Source organism: Triturus cristatus, chromosome 2_1 (assembly GCF_964204655.1).
Source record: "Triturus cristatus chromosome 2_1, aTriCri1.1, whole genome shotgun sequence".
Lineage (NCBI taxonomy): Eukaryota > Metazoa > Chordata > Amphibia > Caudata > Salamandridae > Triturus > Triturus cristatus.
Window position 1 is genome coordinate 32,468,663 of NC_140581.1, and position 12,760 is coordinate 32,481,422.

Genomic DNA, 12,760 nt, shown 5'->3' on the forward strand with positions numbered 1-12,760 from the left:
GCTGTGTCATTGGCTATCAAATGGAATATGGCAGTCTATTGCGAGGTCCAAGGTGAGTGTCGCAGAGTGTATCGGGGGATGATGGAAGGTGATGATGCAGAGGGCAGAACCAAGTTGAAACCGGCCATATAGTGGAGATGAATGCTACAGTTTTCTCCGTACCAGTAAGGTGGTTTCATCCGCATCTTCGTCCTCTGCTGTTTCATGTGCCTCACGTGTGGGTGGTGCTGGCCTTTCTCCAGCACTGTGTGGCAGTGACACCTCAGGGTCCGAAGGTGGAATGTCTGCCGCTCTGTGTGGCACTGACACTTCAGGGGGCGGAGATTTGAATGTAGTGGTAGAAGCAGCATGTATCTGTGCCAGGCCTTGTGGCAGCAATGCCATGAGGATGGTTTTGAGGTCATTGTGGAACCCAGCTACCTCTCACTGGTGTGCAGCTGTGGCAGCCGCTCTTTCCGCATTGGCCCACTCCATGGTCTCCATGAGCCTCCGCATGAGTCCCAACTCCCGGGCAAGCTCGCTGGAGCCACCCTGACTAGACAGTCGTTCTTGTTGCACAGGCAGGACTCTGGCGATGTCAGCCATGGTTCATTGGAGGGCATGGAGCGGACTGTCGGTGTCCGTTAGGGACTGTGAGTGGTCCCTGATGGGACTTAGACACCCACAAATGGCATCTAGTTTGTCTGCCATGCGGTCGAAGCCCACCCGCACCTGTTCAGCCAGCTGCTCCTTGCATCCCAACTCGCAGTGTTGGAAGGCCATGTATTCTTCGTGGGGGTCCTGGGAGGCAGCCTTGGTGGTGGGTGCTGCCTGCTGTGTGGTCTATGTAGGGGGTGGGGTGTCCCGTTGCAGCTGGGCTGCCCAGCTCCTAGAGGTGGGCTACGGAGACTGTTAATGAACTCTTGGAGGGCATCAGAGTCAAAGCTGTGGTGGTCTTCTTCATCATCAGAGAAGAGAGGTTTGGGCTGCTCTGCAGGAGGTGTTGATTGTCCCTCTGCAATGTGAAGGGGCGATGCAGTTTAACAATGTGTTCGCATGTGTGTTGTCGCATTGTACATGTTTACATACAGACTGCATGACTGTGTACATCGTGGCTGTTTCGGAGGGGCTGTCCATTTGCTGTGGGACAGTGGACATGTCGAAAACATCATGGATGTGTGTTTGTACTTGTACAATATCAACTCAGATTTCCCTGCAATGCCACTTGTGATTGGCCAGTGTCTACACCCAGTCGGCACCAGTTGTGTCCTGTGTTCTGGTGTGGACGTGTTGGGGTTTGTGCCACTTTGTTGTCAGTGTTGATGTGCTCTGCATGTTATGTGTGTGTGCTGCATGGGGGGGTGGCCCCTCCTGCTCTGTTTTGCTGCCCCTTATCCCTTTAATGCGGGTGCCTTTGACTTCTGTGCTTGTACAGTGCTGACATGTAGCATTCTTGGGTACATTGTTTTCTTGGTGGGAGTTGGGGTCTGGGGCATGGTTTGTCCGCAGATGTGCTGTGCCTACTTGTGCATGTGTGCCATTGTGCCCATCTCCCCCTGTCCCCCAGTCGTCACTCACCCTGGTGCTGTTGTGTCTGATCCTGTTGAGCAGTGTCAGGTCCCCCGACTCCAGCCACCGTCTCCCCACTAATGACTGTGGACACCATTTCCTCCATGTCGTCCAGCTCCTCCTGTGGCACAGGATTGCCACCTCCAGTTTGCATTGCTGCCTTCCGGTTGTTGGCGAGTTTCATCTTGGTTTTGTGCTTGACGTCATTCCAGCGCCTCTTGACCTCTTCCATTGTCCTCTTCAGCACTCCGACTGCATTCACCTTGTCCACGATGGACTGACGTATCCCATTTTTTGTTGCCAATGACACATTGGAGGTGACGAACAGTAGTTGATGCTGTTCGACCACCTCCGTTATCAGGATCCTGTTTTCCTGCAGACTGAAGCGCTTCTTCCTACTCTTTTTCTCCTTGCCCTTCCCTGACCCCGAGGTCCCAGGCAGGTCCCCTGGGGGGCTTGTGGGGTTCTGGTTCTCCCCCGTACTTGCTCCGGCAACATCTATTGTGCTTGGCTGTTGTTTGGCATTTGTTTGTCTGTTTTTTTCTACTTTTATGGTGATTGTTCCTGCCTGACGCGTGTGAATTGCAGGGCTGTAGCTGGTTTTGGCTGATTTTTGTATCGCGATTGGCCTCATCGCAGCTTTTTTCGCGTTTCGCATTTTTGCACCGTGGCGTTGATTTCATCGCGGTCAGTTGATGCGCTATCTGGTGACTATCGCATGGTACCGCCGTGTTGTGAATACCTGGTTAACACAGCGTACATTTCCCGCAATGGACTGCGATGTTGAGGGTTGCGTTAAGAAACTTTTGCGATGGTTATCACATGTTCTTGAGAATATACCCCAAAGTTGTTATCTTAACACCACCCTCTTGGCCACGAGCTTGATCCTGTCCTACAAACATGTTAAATTTGCATTGCCAAAACTCTCCTCTTTTCAACGAAGATATTGTTGCACTGGCAGTTGATAAAGATCTTGGGCCATATGTATCAAAATCCTCATTTGCGATTCTCAAATAGCGATTTTTTGCGAATCGCTATTTGAGAATCGCAAAATGCTATGTATGTAAAATTTGCAATAAATTTTGGGAATCCTACATATTCCTTAATTGCGAATCTCAAATTGCGATTCGCAATTAAGGAATACCACCCCATTCATTCCTAGGAATGAATGGGAAGACATTCTCAATTTGCGATTAGCAATTAGAGAATCGCAAATTGAGAATGCAATTTCAAGGGAGCAAGGGTGTCGAAAGGACACCCTGTTGCACCCCTGAAATAAGCATGGGTGCACATGTGGCGCACATACATGCCCTAAGGGCATGTATGTGCTTCACATTGCACTTTGAAAAATGCAAAAAAGTGAATTTTTCAAAGAAATCGCAAATTACCACCAACTTGAAGTTGGTGTTAATTTGCGATTCCTTAAGTCCAAATTGCACTTTTTTGGTGCTTCTTACATTGCATTTAAGGAATCGCAAAATTGGCGATTCCTTAAATGCAATCGCAAAATAAGGAATCACAAATTTTGTGATTCCTTATTTTGCACGCAGATTTGCCTCATACATACCACTAAGCAAAATTGCGATCGCAAATGCCGAAATTCTGCGAATTTCGCCTTTGCGATCGCAATTTTGCTTGATACATATGGTCCCTTGTCCTTTTAGCCTTTTAGGTGTTCTGAACCTGTTCTTTAAGGCAGCCCTTGGTTTGGTGCTGAATTTTGTATACGACTTGTTGGTCTTAAAATCTGAGCTGTTGAACCTGGAGTCAACAGGAAACTTTTCAGACATGAGCTTTCTCTGTTTAGTGATTCACAACAATCAAGGCATTTCATAAGACTGTTCACCACAGTGGTCCATTACTATTATCTGCTAATCAACTTCCTGGCCAAGGACCGCCTGCCATTTCCAAAGGGTGTAAGTAGAACTGCAAGCCGGATTCTTTGGTTTCAGCTCTCCCAAATTAATTGGGCTCACGCCGTCCACCTCTCCAGTCCGAAATTCTAATTCTCTTTCTCTTAGATCATTCCAACACCAGCCTTACCGCGGCTTTGAATAACACATTGCCGGCTGATGGAACAGAGATTCCTTCCCACATGAAGGAGAAACAACCTGTGGTTCCCGACTGAAGTAAACCATCTTAAATGAGCAGTCTGTAGACCTGAGAGTGGATGGACAAGAGTCTGCTCCCATACACAAAGAGTGCTAACACCTTCTGTAGGAGGCTGTCATAGTGTATAGTGCACACTTATGTAAGTGAAGCACCCCGCACTAATCCAGACAACCCTTATGGTGATTTTAGTGGTCTTAGACAACCTTAGAAAGCTCTCTAAGTGGTAGCTGTTGGGAGCAGCCTTCAGGTTTAGTCCAGAAGGAGTGTAAAGCAGCTTGTTTTACCAGTACTTAATCTTATGGTGTAGATTAAGTGAAAAAGAACCACACAGTGTAGATCAAACTGGATGAGATTTCCAATGTGATACTTCCAATGTGCATTTTTCTACTAAAAAGATGTATTTATTATAAGCACTCACTAACACATTGCAATATCTCCTACCTGGAGATATAACCACAATGCATACAATACTTTGATTATAGAACACATAAGTAGCACAAATACACAGCGGTCTCCATGGGGAGACAAAACCGTATATTAAAATAGTGGCATGCGAACCACGATTGAGTGATACCGCAAAACCAGTCCCACGATGCTTGTTTCTGGTCCAGGGAGGACCTGGCCTGGCAGTTCTGGCTGGACTGTTCCCATGGGAAGCAGAGTCAAGACTGATTTGCATACGGCTTGGTCTAAGCTGGAATGACGTGGCATGCAAAGGAAACAATAGATTTAACCCAGATCTGTGACTGTGGTGAATGTTTGATTTATTCAGCATTCCATCCATCACCTGTTCTTTTTGCATTTGTACATATTTCACTGCAGCCAGTCGGTAGCCTCGCTCCCTACATGGATATTGTTCGAAGTACCCATGCTCTGCAGCAAAGGTCAACTACCACGCTTATGCAGTGTCTCCGTAGCTCTGGCAGTAAATGGGAGCAGGGGTTTCTATGAATGGGGGGGGTGGTAAGGCTAGGAAGGTGAAGAACCATCCTTGCCAGAGAAGGTCTTTGGTGGGGTCATCTGTTGAGGATTAACTGCTATTGTAGCAGAAGCCGAAAGAAATGTTGCCGCCCAGTCTTTACAGCAAGTAGAGTCAGGTCGGATGTTCCTACATGTGCGAAAAGCGAGTGCGAAAACGCCTGGTTATAAGCAGTCGGCGAAGTGGGATTCCATAGGGGGTTTTTGTGTTTGTTGCACTGAGCACCAGAAGACTGTTCTATAAGGGAGAAAGTACCACACCACACGTTACTAACTTATCATAGTTGAGCATCTGTGTCCTCTTCATATCACAGGTGCCTAGAGATGTCATGACTAGACTGTAATAAGGAAATTAGAGGCAAGTTTTTAATGAGATTGTAGGCTACTTTGCATAATAGTAAAATAAAATAACCTTATGTAATTGATAAGCTAGCGGTACACTACAGCTACCTCCGGTGGAAGGTGCAGCGATAATAACAATGCTTCACTGTCGGACTATATTAAAACAAAATGGTTTTGTCTTTCTTGCTTTCCCCACAGGCACTGGTGTCCCAGGGCGAGCAGCTCCTTCACAGCGCATTCTTGCAGAGCCTGGTTTCCTTAGCAGTGGGGCTCGGCTTAGATGACCTCGTTTGTAGACGCCCAATTCCACCTCATCATGGAGGCACTGAAGTACAAGCAGCCTCTGCCGACTGGTCCTGGCTGTACAACTTCTCTATCACCGTCAAGTGCTTGGAAGCCTTAGCGAAGCGGAGCGCCTTCCCAGAATACTTCAGCACTAGCAACCTAGAGGAGGTTCCTGAGGCGGCAGCACTGGCAGCACTGGTAAGCCCTGGCTTTTTCTGTACATACCATGGGCCCGATTCACAAAGGCAAAGTTAGACCAAAAATCCAGACCTGAAGTCTAAGTTAAAACCTAAAACCTAACTTCACTAATAGTAAATTTAGACTTTTGGTCTACGTTTAGACCAAAAGTATAACTTAGACCGGAAGTCTAACTTTACTACTTTTAAAGTTAGACTTTAGGTCTAAACTTAGACTTTGGCCCAAGTTTACCTTTGTGAATTTGGCCCTTAGACTTTTTGTTTAAGTTTACCCTTGTGAATCGGGCCTGAAGTGATTTACTAGGAGCGGAATTTGTGGTAGGCTCTAGCTATCTTCTGTAGCAATCTATATGAATGACTGAGTGTAGGGCCATGGTTGAATTATTACTGGGATCTCCCTGCCTTGCGCATCTGCCATGTACGTACCTAGATAGCTGGACAGCAGTGGTGGGAATACTGCTAGGATCTCATTTTCTGCTGTACCCTGGTAAGATTGCCCATAGTTCTCTGGCTGTGGCACCCACAGCTCCATTTACCACCTATGATGAACCCTCTTTGGGACACTTTGATGCTGGGCTTCAACCAGGGGGAGCCTCCCTTGTTCTCAGCCCAAGGCTGACTCCATTCGCTCTCAATCAGCGAGGTTCTTCAATCATCTCATTTTGCTCTGAATTCACATTTGTTTAACTCACCTTCTTCTTTCAGATAATGCTCAGTCTGGGGAACCTTTCTTCTTTTCATCTCCATACATTCTCACCTAGTCTCTTGCTTCTAGATTTCATTTTCCCATTTCCCCTCTTTGCTTCCTTCTTCTGTGTTGGTTCATATGACCTGTGATGTGCCCCCTATGCTGTTGACTGTGCATCCATCCATGGGCATTGTCTTTACTGCACTGCTGAACACCTCGAGAGCCAGACTAAACACCATCAAGAACATGCTCGGAGAGGACTAGAGCCTACACTGCTGTTCTGAAGTCGAAGAGAGGGCTGTGTGTTTTTTTTGTTTCTCTAGTAAGAATAGTCAAAACGCCGCCTTTTTGCAAGTTTCCGATTGTGAGGTATGATTGTGAGATTTTGATCTGTGGTGAAACCCAACGATTTGTCAGATGGGTCTAGTTTGGGTGTGATGTCAACGTGTACAAAGAAAAGAATAAAGGTAGTAGTGTCCCTAAAATTAGGGAAGAACGGCACACCAAACTGGTTGCAAATAATATCTGAAATACATAAAGTCAAGGCGTCAAAATGTGAGGAGATCAATAATTATAAGAAGGTGCTCAAAGCTTCAATTAATGTCCACTACCTTAGGACATCATCCATATGTGCAAGGCATACATACATTGATAATTACAAGCTAGAAGACTTAAATGGCACTCCCACACAGTATAAGGGTTAAATACCCCACTAATATAGATTGTCAGCTCTATTCAAGTCACATATGCTTGTCAACAACAGAGATGATGGGATCAGTTCCATTGATTAGTTATATTGTCTGATAACAAATCCAAAACCCCTTAGGTATTAATTGCTTGTCATCCTTTATTTATTAAAGCAGGATTGCAAGTTCCAATACACGGACCAGCCGACACGTGTTTTGTCTTACAAAGACTTTTTCAAGGCACAAATTGTAAGATGAATAAGGTTGTTCATAATATTCCGGGACACGTAGTTCATAAACACGAAGTCCAAAGTCAATATATCATGTGATAAATCACACCATCATTAATAGTAAGCAGTTGCCCCTTCCAATTTGGACAAGTAGAAGCTTTCCAATAAAATTCTCCAATAAAATTCTTGGTGTAAGTGACGTGCTATCTCCTTGATACGAGTGCACTCACTGCCTGTCTCCACCGACAAAAACAATATAACCGCAACCCGCACCGTCCAGCTGGACGGTGCGGGTTGCGGTTATATTCTTTTTTCGGTGGCGAAAGCTTCTACTTGGTCCGGACACCCCTGGAGGTCCGTAAATCCTACTCAGGGGGCCTGCGAGTGCTTAGAAAATGTAATATTATTAGCAGTTTAATAAAGTGCATATAAATAAAGAAGCAAAACTGGAAATTGAAAATGTTAAAATGTTCTGTAAATGTGAAGGAATTTGAAATTGGAGGCTAAAAATCAAGTTAGTATACTCAGACTGATTTGTGACAGCAGTGCAAGTGCCTCAAACAGAAAATAGTATGAACGATGAGTGAACTCAATTGAATTTATACAAACTACAACCTTACAATTAGAATTCATTTTTATATTTGTTTGTAAATTAAATAAAATATCTGATTATTTGCATATTTGTTTGTTTGTTGAATACTTGTTTCTGTATTTTTTGTGTATCATTTTGCCGTTCAAATCATCAAAATTACTAGGCCGTAACACATTAATGAGAGCACAGCTCACTTCCAGTGAGGTACAGTGTTGTGTCCTCTGCACCTGATCCCTTTTCTGCCCCACCTACTGAGGAGAACACACCTGAGCCGGGGAATGCCATGCATCGTTCAAGCGCACTTGTGGCCTGCATTATGTGAAATCAGAAGGCCTGCTAAGACCATTGGTAGCTCAATCAAAGTCCAGAGCTCAGTTCAAAAGCACAACTGCTGACTGACCCAAGCAAAAGGTTTCTATGGAAAGTGAGTCCACTGCTAAGTCAAATGTGCGTTGACCAGCAGATCAAAGGTACACTCATTGAAGTGACCCAATAACCAAAACCTCGCATCGGAGGAGAACGAGGGCACTTTAGAGTCAACCATGCACCAAGGCCCAGTCATGCTTCAAGATTCAGAGTGCAGCATCTGCCATTAAATGGTTTGCAGTGCTGTCAGCTCCATTATTGGTTGGGTCCCAACATGGGTGACATGGTTTGAGAACTATCTAAAGGCAGCCAAAGAGACTCATGCTGCAATGAAAAGTCCATCCTTCTCCACCTGGTAGGGGAGTTGTGAGCTGATCGTACACAGGCGCACATCAACAAGCCTCATCAACTCAGGTGCAAGTCATGTTGAGGAACGATTTTAAAAAACCACACCCAACATCTGTTCTGAGTCCCACAGCAACCCACATTTATACTAAGCGGGGTATGACCCCTATCCAGGGAGCTGGCCTGTTCACCATCCAAGAAGCCTATGCAGATCACGCATTGTTAGCAAGAATTTTAGTAACCAAATCAAAGGGTAGAATGCTAATCAGATGCAAGGCAGTAGAGGAGCTTATGCTCCAACGTTCGGAATCTAGAGACAGGAAAATACCTACTTCTGATGGTTACATCTGCCAGTGGATTCCTTACCTTGTGAATATCCCCTGCGCCAGCAACATTCGGAAACTTTTGTAGCTCTCCACGCCGACGAGGACGACGTCATAGAAGCACGGCTCCGCACGCGGCTCCGCTGACGTCACTGGATCCATAAGAGGAGCTCGTCGGTGTGATGACGTCAGTTCCCTTTTTTCCGCGCCATCGACGCTTTTCTGGGACTCTCCGTAGATTTGGCTAGTTACTTTGTGTTTCTGCTGGTGTTTCTACTTTCTTCTTGCTTCTTGTTCCAAGATGTCGACGAAGAAGTCTGGATTCAAGCCGTGTAGAGAGTGTGGTAAGCACATGTCCATCACGGATCCACACGAGGACTGTGTCTGGTGCCTGTCGTCGGATCACGACGTCGAGGGATGCTCTTGCTGCCGCAAGATGAATCCAAAGGCCTTAAAAGAAAGAGAAGCTAAGTTATCTATAGTGAGGATGAAAAAAGAGAAGAGAGGTCGAAGACGCTCGAGATCGAGGTCAAGGTCGGGGTCGAAGTCGGGTCATGCTTCTAAGTCCAAGAAGCATAAAAAGAAGAGGCATGGATCTCGACGCCGTTCGGATAAGGAGACGGCTCCGAGATCGACTTTGCCTACTCCTCGATGTCGTAAGGACTATGTTTCTCCCTCTCCTTTGTCAAATCCTGCTTCTCCTGTTTGACTGACCTCACCTGCGGCTTCACCGGAGCACTCTCCAGCTCCGGCTCCATCACCGACGCTGACGCATTCTCCGGCTCCGGTTGAAGAGGCTCCTGATGAGTCTTTGACTCCGCTGGCTCCACCGTCGGTGCCGATTGGCCCGAGTCCGGTAATGCCTCAATCTGAGCCTTACCCCCCCTTTCCAGGCCCGGGACAAGACCCATCGCATTATTTAAATGCTATGCATGGCGTCTTTACGAGAGCGATGTACCCCTCTGGAGCACCTTCGTGTCCCATGGGTCCAATGGCCTTTAATTTGGGGATTCCTCAAGCCTACGCTCAGGCTCCATTTATGCCATTTTCCCCAACTACACCGTCTTGCCATTTCCCGGCGCAGAGGACGTCAACGCCGCTCCCATCTTCTCCGGCTCCAGCTCGACCTCTTTCGACTCCGGTTGCTCCTCTGGATCCGTGTTCGACGCCGGCTCCGTCTGAGACGTCTGCGGCACCACCGATGCCGGTCCTGAGGATTAGGTCCAGGCGAGAAGCACAAAGAGTTTTGGAGGAGCAAAGGTACCAGGTGGAAGAGATGGAAGAGGATGAGCTTATGGAGTCAGATGACTTGTTTGAGGAATTGAAAGAGGCGAGTGGCCTTGATTTGTCACCGGAATGGGAGCTTACTCCTCCTACTGATGCTCCCTCTAAGGATGTGGCTCCTTACCACACGGTCATTAGGAAAGCAGCGGACCTTTTGGATTCACAGCTACCAACTGCTGAATTTAAACCTAACATCCTTACTGAGGTTCTGCATTCTCCCTCCACCGTGACAGAGCATTTACTTCCATTTAATGAGGCCATCACTGAACCAGTCATGGAGGTATGGCGTAAGCCCTTTTCAGCTTCTCAGTTTCTAAGACTGTAGCTAGGAGGTACAGGGCGGCTCCAGGAGATCCAGACTTTCTTACTTTCCATCCTTCTCCGGAAAGTCTGGTGGTTCAGGCTGGCTGCTCAAAGAGGTCTTCCGGGGCCTTTCCACAGGTTCCTAGTGACAGGGACTCTAAAAAGCTCGACCAATCGGCCAAAAAACTTTTCTCCTCGGCGAGTATGGCCTTAAAGTCAACAAATGCTTCCTGTCTCTTGGGCCGTTATATCCACGCTCTCATGGATTCTGCTAAACAGCTGGCTCCTAAGTTATCTAAGGAGGACAGGCAGAACTTTAATGAAGTCCTGTCAGACACTCAGGCGGCTGCGCGTCAGGTTATCCAGAGTGGCCTGGACACTGCAGACTCTGTTGCCAGGATTATGGGCTCCTCGGTCGCCACAAGGAGGAGTGCTTGGCTGAAATCTTCTGAGTTCTCCCCTGATGTGCGGGCAACGCTTCTGGACCTGCCTTTTGATGGTTCTGTGCTGTTTCGGAAAAAGGCGGATGCGGCCATGGAAAGGTTCAAGGACAGCAAAGCCACGACCAAATCTCTGGGTCTGCAGGCACAGCCTAGAGGTTCTTCTTATAGGAGATACAGAGGTTTTGGGAAGTCATCCTTTCGGACCTACTGGCAGCCACAGCAGCAGCAGCAACAGCAGCAGCAAAATACCCTGTATAAGAGCTACAGGGGCAGGATCAGGGGTCGTGCTCGATGTAAACAGCTCTCCTCCTCCTCCTCCTCCTCCTCCTCCTCCTCCTCCTCCTCCTCCTCCTCCTCCTCTTCGTCCTTCCCTCCCACCACAGCAAAGCAGCCCTAGATCCACCATTCTGGATCATGTTGGTCTTGTGGGGGGTCGGCTTACCCATTTTCTACAAGATTGGGAATCGGTCACTACAGACCTTTGGGTTCTAGATCTTGTAGAAAAGCTCTTCCCTTTCGGGAATTCCCTTTGAATTACCCTCCTTGCCAAGGTGCTTGCTCGGAGGACCACCTTCTTCACCTGCAGGAGGAAGTCCTTACATTACTAAACAAAAGGTGCGATAGAGGTGGTTCCAGAGCAGGAGAGGGGTCAGGGATGCTACTCCCGGTATTTCCTGATTCCGAAGAAGGATGGCAGGCTATGTCCAATCCTGGACCTCAGGATCTTGAACCTTTTTCTAAAACAGGAGAAGTTCAAGATGCTCACCCTTGCGCAGGTTCTTCAAGCGCTGCAACAGGAGGACTGGATGGTGTCGATCGACTTGCAGGATGCGTATTTTCACATCCCCATCCTGAAGTGGCACAGGAAGTATCTCTGTTTTACGGTAGGGTCGCAACATTATCAGTTTGCGGTCCTTCCGTTTGGTCTTACTACTGCACCTCGAGTCTTCACCAAGGTGATGGTAGTGGTGGCAGACCATCTCAGAAGATTGGGGATTCCCATTTTTCCCTATCTGGACGACTAGCTAATCAAAGCGGAGTCGCCGGAGAAGGTGCTTCATCTTCTGCAAGTTACAACCCAGCTGTTGTACAAATTGGGTTTCTCGATAAACGTGCCCAAATCTCACCTGGTGCCCTCTCAGTGCAACCTGTTCATAGGGGCGGTACTGGACACTACTGTGTGCCGAGCATTCCCACCTCCACAAAGGTTTTTCGACATACAGGAAATGATTTCCTTGTTTTACAATGGAGCGGTCGTTCCAGTCCTGAAGGTCCTTCGTCTGCTCAGTCTGTTTGCTTCCTTAATTCTGTTGGTCAACCATGCACGCTGGCACATGAGGGCGCTCCAGTGGTGCTTCCACAGGCAGTGGTATCAGCACAACGGAGATCTAAGGGAGTCAGTCAGGATCTCTAGAGAAGCTGCAGCAGATCTGTCTTGGTGGAGCGTGGAGGGCAATCTGTCTCAAGGAAAGCCCTTCCATCTATCTCCATCGGTGGACACAGTAATAAGAGATGAATCCACTTTAGGGTGGGGTGCGCATCTGGGGGATTTGGAGAACAAGGGTCTTTGGTCTCCAGAGGAAAGGTTGCTTCACATCAACCTTTTGGAATTGCGGGCGATACATTTGGCACTCAAGGCCTTCCTCCCTTCCCTTCAAGACGGACAACACTACACCGATGTGGTATGTCAACAAGCAGGGAGGAGTGGGGTTGCGTTGTCTCTGCAGAGAGGCTCTGCGTCTCTGGTCCTGTGTTCAGGATCATCAGATTTGTCTGATGGCAAATCATCTGGCCGGAGTTCTCAACGTGCATGCAGACAGTCTCAGTCGGCAGTTTTCTGCGGACCACGAGTGGAGGCTCCATCCGGAGGTGGTTCGTCGCGTCTTCTGGACGTGGGGAACTCCTCGGGTGGACCTGTTTGCCACTCACGAGAATGCTCACTGCCCGTCATTCTGCAGTCTCTAGTATCCGATGCAGGGAGCATTGGGGGATGAGTTTTAGTTGAGATGGGACTCACATCTCCTTTACGCGTTTCCTC

General features: G+C 47.7%; 1 protein-coding gene across 7 annotated transcripts in view; it reads left to right on the plus strand.

Annotated features, from left to right (window-relative positions):
- Positions 1-12,760, plus strand: part of LOC146863653 (putative E3 ubiquitin-protein ligase HERC1) — a 1,482,062-nt gene that overhangs the window by 1,195,789 nt on the left and 273,513 nt on the right. For all 7 annotated transcript variants that reach the window (XM_085627737.1, XM_085627739.1, XM_085627735.1 and 4 more), the window contains one exon: positions 5,179-5,463. In XM_085627737.1, the coding sequence (XP_085483863.1) occupies positions 5,179-5,463 (285 nt within the window). The remainder of the gene's footprint in view (positions 1-5,178; positions 5,464-12,760) is intronic.